We start from the raw sequence: 26,331 nt of genomic DNA, 5'->3' as shown, positions 1-26,331 counted from the left end.
CTTCGCGTTCGCATCCTGATCACTCAGGTATGACACGATGTTAAGTAGGAAATAGAACTAGACAAGGCCTAAGTTCACCGATAACATAAACTAATATTATTTATTAAAACAACCGTTCACTGTAAATTTTCACGTTCAAGAGTCAAAGTAATTAGTTTTTAACCGATTTTAAAAAATGATTTTCTGAGGACCACTATGTTTGTATGTGGGTGTGTGCTCGATTATCTCACTTTTTAATGAACCGCTTTCAAAACGGTTTTTATTATAGATGTCAAACTCAGGTTCAATTACACCAATAGTGTCTACGCCGGAACGCAGCCCATGAGAAACGGAACGCAGCTACGCGGGGCGACATGTGCGGGGGGGTTCCGGTGATGCGTACCGCCATATTTTTACTCTCGAACAAAAACGCATCGTAATTTACAAAAATATTGTTTTTAAGTAATTAAGTATTATTATTGTCGAATACAAGCGTTAAAATCATATGAGGTCGGTTTCATTTACCGCCCAAACAAATAGCAATAAACAAATTTATTTTTTACGTTCAAGTTTCAAAGTAAACAGTTCTATTAAGTTAAACGAACGCTTATGTCGTCGGTATACCTGAGCCTGGGTGCTTTCTTTTTAAGGAAGACGTCTGCAGACTATAAAAAACAACTGAACATAAATGCATTAGCAATCAGTTCAGTCGTTCAAGCGTGATGTCTGTGCCCAAAGGAAATGGAATTAATTTTAATATCAGAGGGGAGACATCAGAAATAGAAATAGGTAATAAAAATAGGAAACTTTTGTTTATTATATTTTTTGTACCTATGATTAGATCGAAGTGAAATATTTTTATTTTAAATAGATAGATGGATTAAGAAGATAGATTTATTCGAAGAGGCCTTTGCAGGCTTTTATGAAACGTCACACTAGTTGCACGGTTACAAAAAGTTGGTCTCATGGAGAAGAGCCGGCAAGAAACTCCATGGATATCCTTTTTAAGAAAATAATAGGTTCCAACGTCTCGGTAACATCTACAACTACATATAGTGCTTATTAAGCTTGGCTTAAGATAGTAAGTAAATAATTGAAAACGAAAAAAAAGAAAATAGATATTACTGATTTCGTTTCCATTCATTAAAAAACATCAATAATAGGACTAAAATTCTATCGTCATACTCAGACAAAGTCACGGCCAAGAACGAGTCTGTAATAAACGATATTATTGAAATACTAAACATTTATCTAACGTGGGTGCATATAGCAAAACATTCCTTTGGAACACTCATAGGGAAGAGCACGAGCTTAGGTATCAATAATAGTATGACAACATGATGACTACACACTGACGTCTTGGTTACGTCATTCCACGCAAATCGTAGTGGCGTAGTGGTTAGAACGCGATTCTCGAGAACGAGTGTGCGGGTTCGATTCCAAATAAGCCAAGTATCGATGTACCTTGTCTGTGTTATGTGTAATTTATGAGTGTATTTTTTGACACTAATAACTGAGTAATGGTAAAGAAGTATAAACCTTGAAGAATCCTGGATTTTACAAGTCTGATATCGCTATAGAATTTAAAGAAAGGATTATCACTCATTTCTTCATTGGTCGCAGCTCAGCAGTGGGACAACTAAATCGACTGATATGATCGATGTCATTGCACTACACGGCACTGCACAAAACAGCATTTTGAAACCAATATTGGCTTAGTTCGGAGCTGCACATTTATTTGACAACTGCTACAACTGCTGTTTTTACATTTTGCAGCGTAATTCCTAGCTGTAATTTGACGATAACAGTAATAGCGAGAAGATAGCTATCCATAAATACACACTAATGCATTTAGATATACATATGTACACAAGATAATTCAGTTGCAGCTTGAATTCCTATACGTATGTAAACGTAAATCTTGCAATACGCTGCCAAATGATGGAAATATTACGTAGGCACGACCCGGGATAGACTTGTAAAGTGAATCCTTTTGACTGATATTAAAAGTTAAAGTGCGTGTACTTGGTTCGTCTTAAACCGTTATTGGTTAGAAAAGTTGGTGCTCACAATCTTGGTTTTTAAAGTTGTTTGTTCTTTTGAAGTCTTGGAAGCTTATTGAAGGTCAAGCATGTCGTGGAGGAAAACTAGTATGATAAAGTCTAATTTTGTAAGACAGTGTTCTTTAATAAGTAATTGGTTAGGCTCTTGTTCTATGTATATGAAGAAATTTTCGCCTTGTAGGACATAGATAAACTATTTATGACCTTATTCTCGAAATAAATGTAATTAATTCTTACACCCAGCTAAAATGAAGCCTTTATAACTTAGGTTATAGACCATTTAGGTACCTTTCATTTGAATGTGTTCAGTAGTCTGAAATTACATTGACGAAGTTATTTTCGCATTATAAAAATATTTGTATGTACTACACTACCTATGCAATTCAAAATAAGGAACAAATTATAGATCTATCAATCAACACATATAAAACAAAACTGGCAATACATTTACATCGAACAGTTGCCCAACAATCTTACACCAAGGAAAAAGTTATTTCCTTCACTGCCAGACATAAAATAAAAGGACTAGTCTACCAGACCCTTTGCAGTACGTAGCATCTCGGTAATTAAAATTATGCTCATGTTAGTCTTCACTTCTAAGATACTTTGACTTGAAAAATTCAGTCTTTCGCGACCATTCGAGGACATGAAATAAAGATGTTAATGGTATATTTTGATTTTGTGTCTTCATTTATTTTAAACTAACTTTCCGCCCGCGGCTTCGCCAGTTCGGTTATATCGAGTTTCCAAGAGAACTCTTCAAAAGTCCAGGATAAAAACTATCCTATGCTCTTTCTCAAGGTCAACCTCTGTACCAAATGTTATTAAAATCTGTTCAGTGGTGTAGACGTGAAAGTGTAACAGACAGACAGTTACTTTTGCATTTATAATATTAAGTTGAGATGTTTCTTTTTAATAGTAAAGTTGGACTGTTTACAGACTGCCTTTGACTAGCTTTTTATAAGGTTTGTCTGAAGTTGTAAAAATCAGACTCGTTGTTAAAAATATATAGGTATGACTAAATTATTGTACTCTCCATTGTCCCAGAATTTTGTCCTGTACTTTAAATAAATACTTATACAAGTCCTTTGTAATTTGCGTTCTACCATTCCTATTCATACTGATTGTATGAGCCCAAACAAACTATCAACCGACTAAAATTTTGCAGTATACGGGGCTCTCAAGCTTCCATAACATGTTTCAGTTCAGTTACAAAATTAAATAAATAACAAACAAACTTATAAGTACTTTACCAAAATAATGCTAAAATACTGTCCAGGTTTCGTAGTTTGTGTTAATTATAAAACAAACAAACAGTGTCCGTTTTTCACGAAGATTTTATGAATGAAAACCGACTAATTTCAAACTGTATGCAGACTTATGGGCAGACGAACAAATAGGTGATGTAAATACGTTGTTTTACATTATTTATTTTATTTCACGGGGTTCCGTATTTAAATACAGTATTTGCAAAGCTGTTACGTTTTGTTTGCGCAAAGGTACTAGTTAGCTTTTATGTGGAAATTCATAAAACCCTGCATTCATTTTTGCTGTCACATGACGTTTGATTTTTGTTATTTTATAAAGATAGTATAGATTTTTGGCTAAATCCGTGTTAGTCTAATTTTGAAACACGGAAAAGAGGCGATAATATGGTCGATTTGTAAATTGAAAAGATAAATGTGTCTAATGGAAGAGCTATTCAAGTGCAAAACTAATGGTAGGTCATATCCAACAGTTGACTTAGAAAACCACAAACTAACTGATAGTCAATTAGAGGAAAAGGTTGTAAATCTGTGTGTTTGGTACCTACACACTATTTAATAAAGAGGAAAAATTATTTATTGTCAAGTGTGTTTAGGCTCCGAAACTGAAGAGTTTTGAAAAAATATTCTAGTGTTGGAAAGCTACACTCGTCCAGAGTAAGTTAGGCTATGTTCTATCCCGGTACTTGCAGTAATTTCCACAAGACGCGATTGATACCACGGGAAAACGATTTGTAGCGTATATGTCAAAATGACAAATATCAACTTTTCATACGGTGCACCCGTACGGTGGTCCCTCTTGGGAGAGAGGTGAAACCGTGAAACGCTAGCAGATGATAGTTAAATATTTCTCGTTTATACATTAAAATATAATCTCCTTATTAAAATCTCCTTATGGTATCAATAATTCCAATAAATTATGATACCAATACATTGTTGAGCAATGTGGAACACTTAAGAGGACGAATTGGAATTTTTGGCGCCAAGGATGTCAATTTTTCTCAGTAAATACAAAACGGATCAAAATACAACTTGGTTACCTGAAAGTTCATGATATAAACCTTATTTTGTTAGTTGTAGAAACATGATTAGGTAACTTTTATAACAGAGAAAAATATATCAAACATACCTCTTTTTAAAAAGAGATTCACATATTATGGGCAAACGGGACCGATTTAAGCCTCTTAACTTTTTTAGTAGTTGAGTATATACATACTCTTTAAAATTGTAGTAGGAATTTTTATTAAATTATCATTTCTAAATATTAAAATTACAAAACCATTTTGTCGCTTACGACTTTTAGTTATAAGCTAGCGCGCGTATTGTTATCCTCGCCCCGCTCAGACGCTCCGACCCCTTTTGGCGCCTTAGATGCGCGTGCCGGTTATGGAATTATTGTTGACCACTTCCTCGCCTTAATTACGATTTCAGAGAATGGTCTTCTCTGTCGTTGAGGCAGAATTTGCCTGAAACCTCATAATGAACTTGCGTTCCCTTGAAAATCAGTACTGTTGTGTTTTCAGAACAAATTATTATAAAATAATTACCTATTAAGATGAAATGGTTTTTAAGGGAATATTTAAACATAAGTAACTCAAAAGATTTAAGTAAACTTAAATTTTTGTAGTAAATTGCAATTGCTTATATGTAAATGATTGCTTAATTTATCGGTATAATTAACAGAATTTTACAATTCTACTGGGAAGGCCTTTATTGGTATTATTTTTTTAGTAATTTGGTAAGGAAGTGTTATTTCGTTACTGTAGATATTCGTAGTACTGTATATGATGTAGTACTGTTTATATACGCATAGGTACGCGTATACATTTCAGTGCATACAAAAAAACTTTTGGTAGAGTATTTTTTACAGGTCTCTCGAAGTTCAATCGATGATAATATAATAGGTATATCTGTGTAATACTAATGATATACTCTTAGCAACATAGTAAAGAATAGAAGCAATAAACATCTCGTGTGAATGGTCACCAGCTGTGCGTAACGACACTTGCACATTTCTAAATCCAATCTAAAATATCAGCATTAACTACAAACTAAGATCGACCCGCCACCAGAGAAAGTATTTAGTTCCAGTGATGTTTGGCAAACGACACGATTACTCAGCGCACGCGCATAGCACACATCATACACAACATGCACCCAGCGATCGATACCCAACTGACATTGACAACCAAAAAAACATCGACTTTAAACAAAAATTTAATGGCAACATTAAAATTTTAAAAATATAATAAAACAGAAACATTCCCGAGCCTCGAGCTCATGTAGCGCTCTGCATCCCGTCTTTATTTTTAATAACACATCATTGATGCTGTACACACATTTTTCTATAATGAAATGCCCCAAATTATAATAACAGTAAGCGCTGAAGTGTCAAGTGTCTTTGCTAGCTTCCTGGTGTTGTATTTATAATCGACACACGAAAAACAAACAACGCTTGCCGGCGAGCGGCGCTCGCGCACCTCCCGTCTCGCCTAACCTACATGCTGCCGCGGCGAACACTGCACGATCTATTGTGATCGTAGTACAGGACTCAATTATAACCTAAATCCGTTCAGCTGGACAGAAAAAATGTGAATCTCCTACCATTGATAGTTGAAGGGTGGTGTGCCGGTGGGGAGAGGCAGAACGAGGGTCGCGTCGCTCCCGGGTGCCGCTCGCACGGTGGCCAGGCCGCTGTGAGGGAAGGCCGGGGGCTCCATAGGGCTCCGGTCCTCTCGGCGCGCGCGCGACTCGCCGTGTGCGCGCGACGCCGCCCGCCCGCCGCCTATCTAAAAATAATACGGAAAAATGTTACGCGCGCGCCACCGAAATTCGTACGACGCGAATATTTTGCCAATACCGCGAGTATGCTCGGATTTGAACGCGATCAGCTGATCGACTGAAGATCCAAGCTTTCTATGAACTTTAAGCATTTAATAAACCTTAAACTTTTACCTTTTTTTAAGAAATTTGCTTAGGTAGGTAACCTGGTCTACAGCGTGAGATAAATATTGCAGTTATCTCTAACTTAAGTCTATTGACATCAATTCGGATGAATTTGGATGTTCACTGGCTACATATGTGTATTTTTGTTTTACTTACCTGTTTTTTTTTCAACATTAATACTTCCACAGTTTTTCCAGTTGAGCCATATAAGCAAAACGTAGCTTATTACGACATTTTTTTCTTAATACCCACATTTTTTCTATTTACCTAGCGAAGGTAGTAGATAATTACTTATCGTATAAGCCTTACTTTTATGACCACATTATACCTATAAAATAATGTATGAATTAATTAGAAAACAAGCTTCAAATTATTCAAAACCTTATAAACGTTATTATAGGTAAGCTTTAAGCTTCCTAATAAATGTACCAAATTGTAATATTTTGATATAAAGCCGACCGTGTAATTAAAACTACTATCTACATTATAAATTTACATTTAACCACAATATAATATCTATTGATTTAATAAAACTTGTGTTAAAACCTAGTCTTCTGTCCTCCGTGGTTAAAACATATTCCCTCTAGAATTTGTTACAGTGCGTTTCTCTCCTGCTATTGGTAGCTCGCTTAAATTCATCAGGCACTTTCATAAAAGTAACAAAAATAACGAGTCTAGCTATTTCAAAGATCTATTCACGTATAAGAAAGCACTAATAAATAATTCCGTACCATTTCAATGTATTTTGATATTTTAACCTCTATATTTATAATGGAAGATAACAATCTAAATAGTTTTTTGAACGGTGAACGCGAACCGAAGTTTCTGTCATGACTCATAGGTCAGTAAAAACTAGTAGGAACCAAATTATATGTATACTTACTGTACGAGTAAGCATCGCTGAAGAATCTGGATTCCTCTTAACAACATGACTGAAACTGATTAAGACCCAGTAGCACCATATAACTATAAAGAACGAAATCAGATCCAGCCGTATACTTACCGACTGAAAATGGTTCGTTTACTGATATTGTTAAATGGTGCAACACGCCGTACGTGGGTACTTACATAATCTTCATTATTTTAAAACTACTTTAAAATTATGTTAATTCTTATTAGCAAAAAAAAATAAATATTATAATGCAGAAAATAATTCAAGTCTATTTAAGTGAGCATTCAGGAATTACATCGAGAGATTTTGTAAAAAAGTAGGTAGGTACGATTTCAATTCCTTTACCGTAAAAACTTCGAAGTAGAAAGATCTGTCGTACGTTTTAATTGAGTTCACAAAGCACGCGACGTTTCTCTAGAATAGAATATACATTTATTTCTACGAATTCGTAATCTTATGTAGGTTGAAGTAGATTCCGATCCGAGATACTCGAGGGATGCAATAAATTAGTGTTGAATGAAATCTTGGTAGTTTATTGGTAGATAAATAAAATGAATTTGCTTACCTATAAGCTGCAGGTCGTCCATATATACATAGTTGTATATGTAGCAAAGTTTTTCTCCCTTGTTGAGGTCGGCCTACCAGTCCTTAAAACAAAGTTGTGTATATATCCAGGTATATAAGGGATACATAGGAAAGTATATAGAGATAAATGTGTAAGTATGTAATGGGATATTTATTTTCAGGTATGTAAGGGTGCGTCCACATCTGGCGAATGCGCCGCGAATGTGCAGCTCGCGAGCCGTTTGCGACCTGCCCGCGAGCTGCGCGCGTGCATTTTTGTTCGTGCGCCGCTTCTGCGCCGCTCGCGCGCGACCTAAGCGCCGCACGCGATCAGCGCGCAGGCGGAGCGCGACGTCTGACATCTTTGATAGTACTGAGCCAGTATACGGAACTGTGCGGGCGAGAACTGAGTGCGCGCAGATCGCGCGCCGCTCGCGCGCTCTATACGAGCCTTGCGTGAGTTGCGCTAAAGAGGCGCACCAAACTATTGCAGTGACTGCACGCGCGCAGCTCGCAGGCAGCTCGTAATCGGCTCGCGTGCTGCACATTCGCGGCACATTCGCCAGATGTGGACGCACCCTAATGTGAACAAAAGGGAATTTATAGGGGTAGAACATAAGGGTATACAAGGGAGCATATGAAGTTTAGGAAAATATTCATACTTACGTAAATTAGGCCCACAGTGCCAGCTACTGTAGATTCACCACTGATTGGCGTCGGCTTCCAGTGTAACCCAACGCACCTAAGTGTTTTACATGAAGCGAATGCCTATCTGACCTCCTCAGCCCAATTTTACCTGGATAACCCGATACCACTTAGCTTAACTGGTTGTCAGACTCCAGCTTCTGATTACCCGTACCAATTGTCGGAGAAACAGAACTCGTTATAACATATATGGCCACCCATCCAAAGATCCTTCGCGCAACTCCTAAGGCTGCCCGCTCACGTCCGATATCGGTGACCGATTTTTTGTAGGAGGAAAATAGAACACACTACAGCAATAGTGCAACGCACATCATCCTCCGAGCCTTTTCCCAATCATGTTGGGATCGGCTTCCAGTCTAACCGGATTCAGCAGAGTACCAGTGCTTTACAAGAAGCGACTGCCTATGTGACCCCCTCAACCCAGTTACCCGGGCAACTCGATACCCCTTGGTTAGATGTACCCCAATAGTGCAACGCACATGTCCTAAAAAAGTCGGTCACAAATCCTCATCTGTCCTTCATTGACGTGAATGGTCAGCCTTATGATATAACCTATTGTGATCTATCAACCCGTGTTGTATTACACATAGAACAAATGAATTCTAAACCAAATAAACCCAGCTTTTAGTTGCCAGAACAAAACAACGTAACTTGTTTAAAATATTGTATTGAAAATCTGTTACAAAACAATCAGTGTGGAAGCTAAAATAAAATTCATAGTATTGCTAGTACAAAAACTAGTTTAGTAGAATCTGCGTGTATTGTGTGATAGACAAAAGAATAATACCCTTGAACTAGGTTAATCACTACTTGCGTAGCGTGTCAGGGTTAAACCTCTTCCTGCACATGGATAAAAGTACCCTGTATACTAACAAATAAGCTATACTGCTACTGATAAGTTCCATCAAAATTCTTTCAATGGGTTTTTACGTGAGTTTCACATAAAACACTATTAAATGTCACCCACTACTTATGCCTATGCCTAGCTATGAGAGTGAAGGAATAAAGATTGCACCTGTGTCTGCGCAGATGCTTGAGCACTATAATATGTCCCGCACAGCTGGCTGATCTCCTTACAGCCAGCCGTGGCCAACAATTGGCTAGGAAGACATCAAGTATTTCGAGACTTAGTAGAAAACTCATTTAAAACCATGGAAAGGTAGTAGAAAAAAAAGCAAAATTATTGATATATTATTTATTTATAGTAAATCACACATATTCGAAATCACTTAGAACTTATTCGACTAGACCACAAATTAGGCTAATCCAATCATAAACCAGGACCGTAGTTATATTTAAACAAGGCAAACATTTTTTGCAAAAACTATAAAACAAAATGGTGATTACTTTAAAAAAAAACTACTAATCGGGACAAACTAATAGTGTAAGGCCCTGGTATTTATATTTATATTGACTTATATTTGAAGAGTACTCTTACTTAGTAAATCTTTTGAAGTTAGTGTTGGTAAAACTTCACGTTGCTTAGTAAAGGCTTAGATAAACTTTTAACATCGGTCGTGAGATGTTCTAAAATTTTAAATGCGGATATGATATTCGGAATGGACCGAATCGCCAGCCGATGTAAGAGCGATCTTAGCCGATGCTGATATCAACTATACACACACTAAATGCACTTTTCGTGACTTACAACCTTTTCACAACATTCTAGGTATTGCACCTGTTATAAATACTCCTGCGTTAATTTGAAACAGTCAAAAGCGACATGATGAACTTTTCATATGAATTTAATTAGTCGTTAAAAATCTGGATGTAACCGGACTTCGCCAAAACTGGTTCGAACCGGTTTATATGGAACTTGGATTTCAGCCAATCACGGTATTGTACGTTGTAATTTAACTTTGTTCGAATTCCTGAATTACGTTTTTTATAAAATGTTTTTTTTTTTTATAATTATAGTCTAGAAATATTAACCTTCATAAAAAAGTATTTATAACAGATAGCGAATAAGTTTAGCAGAGAGGTACTAGGGGTTTTAGCTGTACAGCGACAATTTGGCACTGTCGGGTGTAAATGCAGATAAAATAGTGACTTTTGACCGTCAGCTACAGATTTCTGTACATCTAATATTTGTGTCCATTTTTTTTCTAATTTACGGCTACCATTTCAAAAATCGTAAAAATACCTCGTATATTTCTTGTGCCAAAAGTGGTTCCAAACTACGTTCTAAATGTTGAGAACAGTGCCAAAAGGTCATTAGAAGAGGTTAATAGTAAATAGTGTCAAAAATATCAATCAGACTAAATGCAGTCTATACATTATTTTCGTAGTGTAGTGAAAGTAGCCTAACCTCTAGTTAAGCGGTGAGTTCTAGTTGATATGTACCAGAAGTTGAATGGTCAACCCGAATTCTTTGGTTCATATTGACTTGTAACACTAATCGAGTTTATCCCAAACCACTCTGATACAAACAACATCTTGTTTAAAAATAATATAACTACAATCACAAAATGGCGCAAGTCAAACTCGCGCGGGGTTCCGCACAAATAAACATACAAACAATCTCAGTGAAAAATAAATGCAACCGTTTCGAGATCTTACAATTTGGACCCTTACATAACTCCGTTAATTATAAACCTAAATATAAAGTAAATAACAAAAAATTGAGCACCCATTTAGGAAAAAATAAGTACGGAACCCAAAAAAAGAGTACAAAAATAGTAAATAAATAAATGATAAAGTTACGGTAACATATTTTTTGCTTCTGGCAAGTTTTAGCTCGCGTGACGACTATATTTACAAAAGGTTAGCAATCGCACTCTTAATTCAATTCTAATTTTAACTCTAAAGCGGTCGAGTGCACTCCCATGATTTTAGTGAAGAATTTTGAAAACTGTTTTACTATTCTAGACATATTGAATTTTACGAATACGTTGTGAAACGTATGTTTTTACAGCAGTTATAAAATACCTAAATATTATATCGCTTGGACGTCATAATTGAAATAAAAATACGTTAAATGCCGATGAAATTAAAATTTGACATCCAAGGAGTCAACGTTTTCGCTAGCCTAAGCAAGCATGAAACGTTGACTGTACAAGACCGCTTTCAATTACACCATAGCCTAAACTGAGCGAAATGCTCTTAAATTTACCCATTAGCTTCGAACACCATGAGATTACCATGGTTTTCCATAAGCATGGGCTTATATTAAATTTTAATAATACTATTTGTTTCCTAACTTAGCCCCCTTTCTGTCCGACTCGCCGCGATAATACGCCGTACAGAATACAACACCGTATTTTCAGGTTTATTTTATTTATGAAAAGTTGTTGTTCAAAAGTTGTTCCTGAGAGGAATTAAAGTTTTATTGATAGATGAACCAGGCCAGATACCTCCGCTTCGTACGAAGGGGAAGGATAATCTGTACTGCCAGCTATTCAAGTGATTTGCCCGAAGTTTATCGTTAAAATCATTAGCCAAAGTACTCTTTTGCAAAACTGGCCTCGGAAAGCTTGTTAACAGCCAGATGAGTACGTTCTTCAATTTAGAATTTAGGATTTAAATTCAACGCCAAAAGAGATCTTTCAATTAAAGTACTGTGTGTATCCTACACGGCGCGCGACGCGACACGCTTAGCAAAAAATATGTTATAAAAATATTACTTTTCACTACTCGTAATATTAAGTTTTATACAAAAATAGGGTAGAAAAGCTAAATCGGAACGTGAAAAAACTGCAACCAATGGTCGGCCCACTGTACAGTGGAACACGACTATTGATCAATCTAACCTAATCAAAAAACAAAACTGGTAAATTCGTCAAAATACCAAAAAAGAAATTCTTTGGAAATTATACATATGTAAATAGTTTTAGGCCAGCTAAAACTGTCAAAATTAAGTAAACTAAATAATTATACTAGTGTACATATAGTTATGTACTTTTACACGTATATTACACGATGACTGATTTAAATCAGGAAAAGTTAATAATAGGCTTAATAAGAAAAAAGAATAATAGAGGAAATGAAAATGGGAGATTATTTTTAGCATCACAAGTCTTTTTCCGACTGCCAATGTTCAGGTGAAATAAGGGATCTGATTTATATGAATTTCGTCAAACTTACGTGCTATTTTCGAAATACTGATATTTAAGCGAATAAAGGTTCGCTAATAACGTTATTGGAGAATATTTTTTAATTCCAATTTTAAGCTGCGAATCCTGACTCCGCATAGGAGAGGTTTCGGATGAATATGCTTGTAATTATAGTTCACGATAAATCGTTTTTTTTATTAAATTTCCATTTTGATTGGTTTCAATTATTAGTTCGAACTTCGTTGTGAAAACAATGAAATTTTTATGTAGATCGTATATAAAAATTGGGGCAACGAAAATTTAATTTAAACTAGTCAATTCGAAATCATAGTATTTATATACGTACTACTACTACTTCACATACCTACAACAGTTATAATTCGCGGACTGAAAGTCATTGAATGAATGATGTAGTAAGTTCACATTTTCTTTATGCGAAATTACTATTGGCATTATACGGTGGTTTCGTGCCAGTAATTGTGACCTATGGAAAGTGCATGATTTGATGGTATTATGTATTTTTGTCTGACATGTGGGCAGACGGTTTCAGACCACATTAAAGGCTATTAGCCCCAGTTTCGGCCGCCTTATCTTTGTTAGACTAGATGTTAATTTTATTCGAAGTCATCGGGGCTTTTCGTGAACAAAAAGTCTTTAAGAATATATATCATGTGGCCTTGGCCGTGCTACCGTGAACAGTGATGGTGATCTTCCAGTCCGCTACATGAAGTAAGGAAAGGATCGGTATCAATTTCGATGGAATGTTGAGTATACACCGTGATACATGGGTTTTGTCATCAATTGTAAAGGATAGAACTACTCACAATATTATTTGTAATGTCATTCGGAAGCAGCACGACTGGCACCCTAATTATGAAGAAAAAACAAGTGAAGGAGTAAAAAAGTGAAAAAGATGTAGTTTCGATGATGATGATTTGAAAATAAATGATAGATGATGACGCGCGACTGAAAGCCGAAAGATGTAGAAATACGCAATTAGGATGCTAATCTTCTTATCACGCAACTATATTTAAGACTACGATTAAAAGTCATAAAGCGATAATTGTCATTTTTGAATCAAGAGCTAGTCTGTCGTCAAGTTTGTTGTTAATTTAATCGTGGACTAAAATATAGTTTCGTAATAAAACCGCTGTAAAAGTTCGAGAAATGCTGCCTCCGCGAAGAAATCACTACAACACACATTCAGTAAATATGATTATAATTGCCCGTCTAGTTTGGATCTTAACAACCAGATCGAGCATGGGTACTTACGCTAACAGTTATTTTTTTATTGATTTTATTGTTTTATGATTACACCTGAAACACAGACAGATAGAATGATAGACAAAGTGAGATTCCAGATGAGATCCTTTCCTCCAACTAAGAAGAGCGGGGCGTTGCCTCGCGGACACCGAGAGGGCTCACTAGTTGAGCCTTAGATAACACATAAGATGGGCACGCTTTACACGTGGGCTATATCTGGGACCTTGTTGTGGTTGTCGTTGCGGCGCTTGCCTTTCGGCTTGAAGTCAATGTTGCCGTTCTTCTCGACAATGGTGTCTTTCATCTGGGGCGTGGTGAAGTTATTGTTAGTCTCTGGCTGGGTGCTGGTGGAGCATAGACAGGTGACGTCATGCATGACCTCAGCGACGTCGTCCTCAGGGACGGCGACGGTCACGGTGGAGCCTCGCTGCTTCTTCTCGGTGTAGCAGACGACAACTTGTGCCGGCTCCTTCTTCTTGCCAAGGCGGCGCCAAGCCTCGTTGGCTGGTAGGTCAGAGGACGAGCTAGAGGGTTGGTAGTGGTACTTAAAGTTGCGGCGTTGTCCGCAGCGGCAGGCCCTCAATGCAGTCTCACGTCTGAAAAGACATACTGTGTGAGGGGACAGACGAGTATGGATCAGGAGTTACATGTACTATTTTACACAGGCAGACACAATCTTTCATACACGCCGCGCACTTGAATTTTATATAATCTATGTATAAACCGCACAGAAAATGATGAGTCGAAGCATAAAAGGTATACATATAGGCTATGAGTCGCTAGCTAAATTTGCAGAAATATGCGTAGTAGCTTATCTTAAACAATGAACATTCGCCGTTATTGTAAACACATTAGCGCTGACTTTACATCGACCGATATAGACTGGGTAACAAGTAAAGTTGGTTTATCTACAAAACTGTGGCAGTGTGCTAATCGCTCAACTTTTAACTAAAACCCTAAGTTTACGGTACGCAAGCTTTAAATACATGCAGTAACTTTATCACGTTAACATGGTCCGCTTTTAGTCGGTCTCTTTCTGTTTTCTCTCCGTGAAGAGGACGGCAATAGTTTTATTTTAGTAAAAGCTTACATATAGAGCCTTTAAGCTGTACCTGTGAACGCTAGCTTTGAGTGCAGCTAAACGCAAGGTGCAACATGCGTTTAGATTCTATGTGCGCGTTTTGATCTCAAGCTTAGATAAGAGCTCGGTGGCTATGGACGGAGACTAAAGCAAGTAACTGTGTTCGCATTGATTGTGAATAGATCTTGGATGCTATAGCCAATTGACTATTGGCTAATAGATTAGTTTCTGTTGAACGTTTGTCTGTTCTTTTGTTTCACATTGACTATTGCCCTTAAATAGATGAACCGATGATGATGAAATCACATTAGCTACTATAACTCGAAAAGGAAGATAGGATAGCATTTTTTAGAATATAAGAAACACCACGAGTCTAAGATACAGTTTTTCTATGATAGTTTATGATGAAATAACTCTTAAGAAAGCAATTACTAATTGAATAAAAGCAATACTTTAAACAGATAGTCTAAATGTTTAAATCGCTGAATGCAAAGTTGAAAATTGCAGGGCGGTAAGACCGTATGGCGTAAATTCCCACGGTTCACAACTCCGTCTACAATTTGTGATAAACTATTTACAAACAAAAGTAAAAGTTCTACAGTAAGTTTAAACAAAACTAGAATATTTTAGTTTTATTTAAAACTAGCCGTAATCCCGCGGTTTCACCCGCGTCCCGTGGGGTCTATTGCCCGTAGCGGGATATGTTACTTGGGCTTTTCCCTGTAGCTTTTCAACAGCGAGAGAATTTTTAAAATGGGTCAAACAAATAAAAAGTTTTTCCTCTTTATAATATTAGTATACCAATGATAGAGATATATCTTATAAGTTGAGTGATACTTAGGCTTAGTCCAGGGTTAGGTATAATACTTTCGCGTAGGCATTGTAAGTTAATCAGTAGGCCCAGCAAGACATCCCTTTGAAAAAGTATTTGTTTGTGATTGTAATGGGGTGTACTATGCCAAATCGAATAACAAATAATCGAATGCCAATTGATCGACCACTATAAATCGAAATTCTAAATACTCGAACGTTCATAATATCGAATGGTTATTAAATCGAACATTCAATACATCGCGCAGTCAATACATCGAGTGTTCAAAATATCGAATGTTCGTTTGATCGAGCGTTAAATGCATCGCATATTCGTCTTATCGTAAAATCTATATTTTTTATGAATACAAGAAAAACTCAAAATTTATGGATAATTTATAAATTTTAATGTAGATTTTATTATTTAACATATTTTCAATCGCATTATCATCCCTTTTGCCTCTTTTTTGTAAAGTAGGTCTTCCCAATCCCGCGTTTGTCTTTTCAATTCACACAAAATTTTCAAATCTGCCTTTAAAAGATAAGAATTAAAGATTAAAATGTGATTTATTAGTAAGTTTTGAGTTTTTAACTTGTTAATATGCGATGCATTTAACGCTCGATCAAACGAACATTCGATATTTTGAACACTCGATGTATTGACTGCGCGATGTATTGAATGTTCGATTTAATAACCATTCGATATTATGAACGTTCGAGTATTTAGAATTTCGATTTATAGTGGTCGATCAATTGGCATTCGATTATTTGTTATTCGATTTGGCATAGTACACCCATTGTAATGGCGTCTAATTTTGGCTTGGGCGGCTGTTCTCATATAAGAAGACCAGCCAGCTGTGTATTATATGTATTATAATGCACAAGCTGTTCCGCAGACACAGGAGCACTCCCTATTCCTTCACACTTAAAGCCCGAAATCCGACACGACCGGAGAATGATCGGGCGCAGAACAGATATTTACGTGCCCTCCGGTGTACGGGTGTATCAATCACCAACTTAAAAAATCCGAGCAATGTCGGCCCGACCCGGTATTCGAACCCGAGACCAGTACTTAGCAGTTGCGCGTGCGCCCACTAGACCAACAAGGCAGTTAACGATTACATAAAAATATAAACTCAGTTTAAAAATATCATACACGCAAGCAATTCTCTATTGATTCACTTTTCAATGAAACGACGAAAACCGATTCCTTTGTCTCTATTGCATTAAAAAATTACTTTCTGAACAAATAAATCGATACATGGCAAGCTATTCCTACACTTTCCCCTTCAAAATTTAAACACCCATCGTGCCTGACCTTGAATTTTCTTCGTGTCTCGTCACAAAATAAAATATACATGACACTTTTGCTACCGAAGCTAGTTTCAAGTTCATCTTTCCAAACTTTTCTCTACTGAACTTGGTAAAGATGAAATTTTCTGAAACCCTTTATTCAAATATTCTCTGTGTCTAAAATCAGTGATAGTTAAGCCTCTTTTCTGCGTAACGGGGACTTGGACTATATATTTATAAGCCCCTGCTTTAAAATTGCAGGTATTGACATTGAATTCGAGGACAGATATATGTCAAAGGGGAAAAATCGAAATTAAAAATATGAAGAGAAAAAAAATTGAATCCTAAGGCTTCGAAACAAATAAATCAATTTGAGATAATCTCTTTGTCGCTTTTGTATGTCCGCGTGACATAGGCTGCATTATATCCGGAAACGGAAAAAAGTTCCCCGGGATGCAAGTAAAGCCGCGAGAAACGACTAAGTATTCACAAAATCATAATTATTAGTCCATTAACTTTGAGCGTATGAGAAACGTTTTTATAACTCCCATAGCAAAAATAGCCCAACAAAATGTGAAAGCTCGACTCATGACCGTACTAAATGCTGTCTATCTGTTTTCCACAAAAATCCTTTAGTTAATGAGCAACCAGACATTCCGGGGTGCGGGAGCGGAGAGGATAAACATTGCATAAAGTCTATATTTGTGTGAAACTAGGTACAGTCGGCCAAGTCGATGTATAATTTCAAAATTCAGAAACTGCTGAACAACGCAGCGCTCTTAAATTGTTTTGAAACACAAACGCCAATAACGACTTAACATTCTAGAAGTTGTATGTGAACAAGATCTAATCCGAAAGTACTTAATTTCGCACAGTTTAATTTACCTACCCTACCTTTATTAACTACCCTATGAAAATTTTGAAAATAAAAAAACCGAAACTTTGACTTCTTTTCTGCTATTCCGTATACGTAGTACTATTAACTGGGCGGCCTGTATATTTACTCATACGCACAGTAAAAACGGTATATTCAAAGGATCAAAGGGAGTTACTTTTAGCTTCCACAGCAATCGATTTCGCGATCTTCGTTTGAATGTTAAAAACCGTGGTTGCTATAACCACTGTATGCCTATTCGGACTTCCTATCTACAAATACACTGAGGTTCTGAGTGTGTTCGCAGGAAACCATCAAAACACTGGGTATTGGCTATCAAATGTGTGTGGTAAAAGGAAAGTAGCTAAATGCACAAAATAAATACATTTGGCAGCAGTTTTCTTCCAAAAGCGAGTATAAATATTTTTGAACATAAATAATTAATAATAGTATTTTTCCACAATTTAATGGATGTTATTATACATATAATTTCCTCTTTAATCACTCTTATCTTTTAAAAAAACCTCATGTAAATGGGTTGCGCAGTTTTAAACATTTAAGCGTACAAAGGGACAAATGGGACAGAAAAAGCGACTTTGTTTCATACTATGTAATGATGTTACGTTACGCGACGCGTGTTCCGTCAGATATGAACCTTCCTTTATATTATGCGGTCTAGGGACCGCATAGCTACGAGTTAGCCACAAGCTACGTTGTAAATAGCTACGTATGGTTCTCTACCTGGCGTTATGTCTGCCTAGATTTCAAGGTTACTGCGTAATTATCCGCCTCAAAGAAGATTCACGGGAAAGTTGCCTTCAGTGCAAACATTTAACATATTTATTTGTATAGTTGTAAAAAACCTGTTTTTAATCTGGAAAGAATTATTTAGAATGTATGTATTTTTTTTAATATTTTTTGCTTAAAAATGGTATAACAGATTTTGACGTTTCAGTTCTTGAGAAACTAACTACTCTCAGTTTTCTTCCACTGGTGATCTATAAACTTTACTAAACGGGAGCTGACGTATTACTTATTTTACGTGTAAAAGTCACGCTCATTGTTTAACCAATAAGGACCAATAAGTAGTCACCGCGTCATACAAAGACAATGTGCATGTATATTTTACACCCGAGTATGGTATCCCCGCATTCGTGAGATAAGAGACAGATTATAAGAGCAACAGTTTGCTATAGACCCACTGCCAGATATCCGCGTACTTAATTCTCCAGTATCGTCTGATATACATAATAACTGCACACATATTAGCTTTCCCGCAATTTTATTTTCACAGCGTGGGTTTTATTTTCACAATCCTTGGTTTTTCCGTAAACCATTTATTTATAAATTAAAGTATTTCGGAGTAAGTACCGAGGATCATGTTTTAATTAATTTACTGATTCTTGGAATATTTTAATCCAGAATTTCTTTAAATCCGAAAATAATTTAACTAACAGGTGGCATGGAACTCTTTGGTGTAAAAATAGACTTCCGAAAATGTATACTTTCTCAAAACTATGTTGGGGTCGGCTTAGAGTCTAACCTGGTTTCCTGAACACTGTTAACCGGGTACTCTCATGCTAAGACTGGTTGTCAAAGTTTATGGCATCTGACTACTTATAAGAACTACCAAAGAAGTTCAAATGACAGCCCACCACTTTAACGTGCCTTCCGAAACATGGAAAACTCGTCATGACAAGATGCGTCACCCTTTTACGGACCGACGGCATCAAGCGTTGCTTAGGGTGCGTCTACACGGTGCATGTAGCTGGAGTAATTTAAGGCGAGGAAGTGGTCAACAATAATTCCATAACCGGCACGCGCATCTAAGGCGCCAAAAGGGGTCGGGGCGTCTGAGCGGGGCGAGGATAACAATACGCGCGCTAGCTTATAACTAAAAGTCGTAAGCGACAAAATGGTTTTGTAATTTTATTATTTAGAAATGATAATTTGATAAAAAATCCTACTACAATTTTAAAGAGTATGTATATACTCAACTACTAAAAAAGTTAAGAGGCTTTAATCGGTCCCGTTTGCCCATAATATGTGAATCTCTTTTTAAAAAGAGGTATGTTTGATATATTTTTCTCTGTTATAAAAGTTACCTAATCATGTTTCTACAACTAACAAAATAAGGTTTATATCATGAACTTTCAGGTAACCAAGTTGTATTTTGATCCGTTTTGTATTTACTGAGAAAAATTGACATCCTTGGCGCCAAAAATTCCAATTCGTCCTCTTAACAAGCGCAAGTGACAAGAGCACGCGGGTGGGTATTTTCCTTTGGTACATGCGCGAGTCGCTTGAACCGCACGTTTTTGTGTGCCTCAACATACGCAAGCTACTTGCACCGTGTAGATGCATCTAACGTATAAACAATTGGCGCTCGCGTCAAACTACTACCGGCAACCAAAAACTGGTTTTGAAAGTACTTTTTTCTTAGATACATCAGGTCTCATTAACAATACGAAATACTTGATATCTGGTTGATACCAGATTCTCATTTATCGCATCAAATTGCGTGAAGAAAATCCTAGATAAACATTACCTCTGGTCACCCCTTTCCCTAACACACATACGCAAAGTACGCACGCATATAATGAATAGATTAGCTAGCAATGAACTTGAGACTCCCTTCAGACTAAACAACGTATAGCACATATTATCGGGTTAAAGGATATACGTCTCGGGTATTACATTTTCATTATCACGAACTGACCTTGGCTGGCCAATAATGCGATTATGCCACTCGTGAGCTTTTTACGTTGGAATACTGATATGCACAAAGAGATTAGTGAGTTTCTGCGTATTGTATCGGAAAGGAAAAGTAGATTAAGTTATCTAACTAATTGTATACGACAATTTGCATTTTGTAATCTTAAGCAGGACCGGATTAATCAAGTGTGGGGCCCGTGGTTAAATTAACGGTTATTTCAAAAAGTATTTACATTATTGCTAATGAGAATTGAAATACCGAAAAATACATGGCAGTGCCGAGGCATAGAACTTTAGATCTATATGCGGGCTCCCGTCGGCGCGGGGCCCGTGCTACTTTGCTTTTTGACTAAGTAATTCAGTACTGATCCGAAGGTGCAAGTTATTTATTAATTCAAGTCATTAAAAGTTAAATTGGGCTCTAACTGCATCATGTCATTGCTGTCATCTGTTTTATTGACAATGGTGAAAGAAAACCGAATTTAGTTTCCTTTGAATAAATATGGAACCAAATAAAATGTTACGGTGTTAATCGGTGACTGGGTTATGTCTGCAGCCAGTCTGGAAGTCGTCCCAATAAAATAAAAAAAAAAACAAACTAAGCCAATAACTTAATAAGATTGAACCGCTCAGTAGCTTTTTGAACCAGTTGAAGTAATCAAAGATGAATGATCTCAAAGAGACAGCAAAAATTGGAGTAGTTTCTACAAAAATATTAACTTAGTGAGCAGAGAGTAATTTTTGTGATGGCCCCTTATTCTTTTTAGTTAAAACCAACTTCCGTAGATACTCCGGTAGTGGTCAACAGCATTTAATATAGAATTGGACCGGGTACATCCAGTTCTTGGGAGCCCTTCTTCGAAATAGTATTTGGAAAACTCTAGAGTATTAGTTCTGCGGATACGCTAAACGTCTTGTTTGCATTTTATTTGATGAAACGGCTGCTCAGATGCATAGATGATTATGTCAAGTTTTACAAGAGCTCTTAGCAAGTCAAGCTTCGCGTACGAGATATGAACCCTATATGATTATTACAGGAATTGATATCAGAATATATTGCTGTAAGGCTCAACAATTTTCTTTGTAGAATTTTTGCTTTATGAAAAACGTAAATCTTAGGATTAACTTTGTTTGATATTTAACATGTTTTTCACGGGAAATTCAACATGGCAAAACTTACAAAATTACTACCGAATTTTTGCTTTCGCAAATGGTCTGAGTAATTATATCAAGTCAGTATTAACACAAAATACATAGGTACAGAAGTCAATCTCATGTATGTACTTCACTTTTCATGCCTAAACTCGGCGGTCGCGCTAGGGTTGTCAACTGTTTTATGCGCATAAAACTAACGTGGTAGTGGTACTCGTATCTAATTATTTGATGTATTGTTGAGAATAAAACAGGAAAAATGAAATATAAACCAATAATAATAAAATATTTAATGTGGCATACAAGAGGTTAATAAACACTTTCAACGGAAATTCGTTTGAACGAGATACCGAACTTTTTCAGAAACCGCAATTTATAATTTTGTTATTCATACATATATACTTACCCTACTCTTTACTTGTGAAAAAAATATTTTTGTATGTAATGGGTTGGTACAGTCCCTGATCTAAGCTTGCTTCTACCTACAGAAAACTTGATGTGCGAGTTTTATTTCGTCTACCTTACAACATAGTCTCGCCATGATCACAAAAATTATCAACTCCTACTAGCAATAATCTTTGAGGGTAGGTAGGCAGGTTCGCCTGGGTCGACACTAGCAAACTTATTACGGCATTGGGCCAGAGGCCGCCGCCGGGGCGCTTACCTACCCACCTAACTGTACCTACCTACTGCGTTTATTAAACGAACCATCGAAATATGAGAAAATAAGTAGGTACATACTATAGGTAATACGGCAGGCTAAAAAAACGACAATTCACTGTTTATTGTTGTATAAAACAACCGTCAACTTGTTCAATTATAATACGAATTTTGCTGCTCCATTATTACTTTTTCTTTTGTTATTAAAATTTAAAATATTACAGTCAAATTACAGTTAGGTAGTTATCACAACGCGTGCACATTTATCTACCTTTGTGTGACGCGCTTATCTCAAGAAAGCGGCAGCCGCGCTCGCACTGTTTTGAGTTGTTTTGAGACAGCGCGTCTGTGAACACGCACACATAGACACCTTTGTCTGCGTGACTCGAACGCGCTTTGTATGTAGATTGACTTCTGTACCTATGTATTTTGTGGTATTAATACCAAGAATAGCAACCACAAAATTAAACGTTATTATTAAAGAGGAATTCTGCTGTCCAATTACCAAACTGAGGATTGCATAATAGTCTCTATTTTGGGATGAATCAGACGCGCAAGTACGAGGCATATGAAAGTATTTCATTGTAATATTAATTAAAAATGAAGTTTCAATTACTACCGACGACTCCGTCGAACCTAGAGGTCCCGGTTTCGATTCCCGGTACAGCCAACATTTGTGTGATAAGATTGTTTTTGGCTGTGGTCTGGGTGTTATATGTATGTATTTATAAGCATTATAAGTATATGAAGTTTATCAGTTATATGAACCACGGAATCGAACCATGGAACTGGGACCAATGGGAATCCAACCGGATCATATGCACCGATTTTGAGCCACGGAATCGAACCATGGAACTAGAACCAACGCGACGGGAATCGAACCCGGGACCATTTTCGGCTGCCCAGCATGATGATTACAATTTTTTCTAGAACAATAGCAATTGTCGGTCTACAGCTATTTAACAAGCCCACAAAAAAAACATTCACAGATATAAAACCCGCAGAGCACAGCTTGAAACTTTCGCATCATGAACGGAGGGGCTAATTATGAACAAAAACTACAAATTACAACAATGGCAACGGCAGCTGAGCTAAGATCGGTGCAGTCAACTTATTTACTCGCTTCAGCTTTTTAAGCGCTTAAAAGCCTATACACGTCTGCTTGAAACTTTGACTGGGAAATTCAAATAGCTAGCGTACTCAACCTGTAGCTTTTGCAGCGGCTGAAAAACAAAAGACAACCGAACGTCGCGACTCCAAGTCATACGCGACCGTGAAAAAACTTCTTAACTCGAAAGAAAGAAGGCCCTGTTTCACTGGTTAAAGATAAAGTGTCAGTTAGCTATCTGATAATTAAGACTGCTTATAATTTCTGTCGGATATTGGTATCCGAGAGCTGTAAAACCTAAAGTCCTAGTTTATCTGTTAGATTAGTTCCTGATAGGCTATCAGTGACTCTATCAGTAACCGGTTAAAATGGGCTTAAATATTTTTGTACGATCCTGTGGCGTGATGAAAGATTGCGGCTGCAAAAAATTTCACATGTAAAAGTAATCATCATTTAAGTTCTAACACAATTAAACGTAAAAATACACAACTTTACCGAAAAACTAAAATACACTGAAATATTAAGTTTATAACAAAATCGAATATTTTTTTAGAACTCAAACGACGATATAACATTAATAATAAAGTACTTACTCTTCCAAGTCCTTCTCGCGCTGTTCAAGTTGTAGGCGAACGGAGCACACCTCGAGATACAGGTCATTGGCCCGGTTCAGATGATTCTCGTAAATTCTTTTAACTTGGCGAGCATCCTTCAGCTCCTCGCGACGGTTGGTGTCACCGCTCCCGGCCCCCTCCGTCCCCTCACTCGCCTTCGTTACACTAGGAAATCATCCCCAACGTTAGTAAATGGCGACTAAACTAACTTTATTATCATCTGCCTAGCCTTTTTTCTAAATATGTTGGAATCAGTTTCCAGTCTAAATGGATGAACCCGTATTTTACGAGGAGCGACTGCCTGTCTGGTCACTTACAGTTTCCAAACTTTTAAAAAGTTTTGAAAATTTGAAACTGTAAAAGCTTTTTTTTAATCGGTCTAAGTTTCGAAAATTTTAAACTGTCTCATAAATTATGTTCAGTACATATTTAAATAATAATTTCCGTAAACAGTAAAAAATATTTTTTTGATTACTTAAAGTTTCCAAAAATTTTAACTGTCTCATAAGTAAAATTATATTCAGCATTTCCATTTTCGGAAACTGTAAAAGTATTTTTTATTAATTAAAATTTCCAAAATTTTAAAAAGTTTCCAAAATTTATAACTAAAACAAAAATTACATTCAGTATTTCCACTTTCGAAACAGCAAAAGTATTTTTTTGATCACTTATGGTGTCCAAAATTTTAAACTGACACCTAAAATACAATTCAGTAATATCAGCAAAATTCAAAACCGTACTAAAGTCACCGATACACTCTAAAAGCCTATTAATAATTCCCGGAGCCTACGACTCTGCCTACCTACATACGGAACAGCGAGGAAATTAACGAACACTGAATATCAACCTCATTTCATCCGGCTGAAAGTATAACAAATTCCAAATCGAAGACAAATCAAAAATCAGGATGACAAAATAAATTTAAAGTTCCCGAAATAATAACCGAACTTTTAATAAGTTTAAAATCACCAAAACTTCAAAAGTAAAAAAAAAAATTCAAATACTAACCCATTCCAAAAAAATTAAAACACATTATAAAAAAAGTTACTTCGAAAAAATTTAAATCAAAATTCACGACGAATTAAAATAAAAAAAGTTTCCGAAACAACTAAAAAAAAAGTTTAAAATCACAGAAAGTGAAAATAAAATCTATATTTCAAATACTAAACACAAAAAAAAAGAATTTAATAACACTCAAAAGTAAAAAAGTAACTTCGAAAAATTTTCAAAAACTTACCGCGCGTAATATCTTAGCATGCTTTCTCGGATCTCCTTGCGCCACACAGCCTGGGTCCTCTTGAAGAGGTCAGCCGGGTAGGATGCCATTTCGTCCCCAGCAATTTCCAAATTCGCGGCGATAATTTTAAAAGGCGGCCTGGCGGAAATATTTCGCGTCAGTATTTGAGAGTTAAAGTCGCGTTGCAAGCGCCCCGTGTGTTACACTGCGAGTGATAGCCAACACTGGCCGGAAGGTACGGTTGATGTTGCACCATGCATCCGTAGCCGCGCTGACGGATCGCGGTGCCTTGAATTCAAATTGAATTGCGCATGTGCATAGACCGATGCTTACGGGGATAACTACATAACCGTGTATTTTGATTTTCGTGTTTAGTGATTGGTCCGTTTGGAGGGGGCGTCACTTTTTGTTGATCATTGTTCTTTATTGAAAACTTTATGGATAGTTAACTTTTTGGCATTACATACATTTTTTTTGTACTCTTATAATACGTTCGTAATGAATTTTCCCGTGTTATTTACATATTTAAATAAAATTTGTTTACATTGGTAAAAAATCTAGGTCAATCAATTAACATTTTCTGGCTTACTTTATGTTGACGTGTATGTTTAATTTTCGTCAATTCGTCAAACTTAACTTTTACTATAAAAACTTATCTAAATTATTTTTTGAGGATAGAGACTTAGTAGTAGATTTCAGTTTCTATCGTGTAACCATAAGTTGTTTAGAGGAAGAGCTATGTGTGAAAATGGCGGCGACGTCAACTACGAAACTTGACGAGCTTTAGCCGACTTCGTCCGACTTGTTGCATCTACTGCGAGAGCCGGGCAAACATAATGGACTTTCTAAGAAGATTTATCTAACATAATGTAATAAAGATATTTATTAATGTAATTTAGAGGACAGCGTAAAAGTATAGGTTGAATTTTAAAGTCACTTGGATTTTTAAAGCCGAGTTATTTAGCCAAAAAAATCCCTTTGAACTAGCAAAATAAAAACTGACCTAAAAATAGTCATGAAACCATTTTTAACTACAAATGACTGCAACTGTAAAGCCA

The 26,331-nt window shown here is 36.5% G+C and overlaps 2 protein-coding genes across 2 annotated transcripts in view; both read right to left on the bottom strand.

The window, feature by feature from the left end:
* LOC110377565 (titin homolog) overlaps window positions 1-6,071 on the bottom strand; it is a 109,124-nt gene extending 103,053 nt beyond the window's left edge. The window contains 1 exon segment of the mRNA XM_064037841.1: window positions 5,912-6,071. Within this exon segment, the coding sequence (XP_063893911.1) occupies window positions 5,912-6,027 (116 nt within the window). The 5' untranslated portion in view covers window positions 6,028-6,071.
* Window positions 6,072-9,594: 3,523 nt separating this feature from the next.
* Window positions 9,595-26,331, bottom strand: part of LOC110377574 (mitogen-activated protein kinase kinase kinase 12) — a 39,095-nt gene continuing 22,358 nt past the window's right edge. The window contains exons 6-8 of the mRNA XM_064037799.1: window positions 25,274-25,411; window positions 24,016-24,201; window positions 9,595-14,325 (exon numbers count right to left, since the gene is read on the bottom strand). Coding sequence (XP_063893869.1) covers window positions 13,929-14,325; window positions 24,016-24,201; window positions 25,274-25,411 — 721 coding nt within the window. The 3' untranslated portion in view covers window positions 9,595-13,928. The remainder of the gene's footprint in view (window positions 14,326-24,015; window positions 24,202-25,273; window positions 25,412-26,331) is intronic.

The sequence above is a fragment of the Helicoverpa armigera genome, chromosome 1 (genome assembly GCF_030705265.1).
Source record: "Helicoverpa armigera isolate CAAS_96S chromosome 1, ASM3070526v1, whole genome shotgun sequence".
In the NCBI taxonomy this organism is placed as follows: Eukaryota; Metazoa; Arthropoda; class Insecta; order Lepidoptera; family Noctuidae; genus Helicoverpa; species Helicoverpa armigera.
Note: the sequence above shows the minus strand (reverse complement) of the source record. Positions and strands in the feature narration are given on the sequence as shown.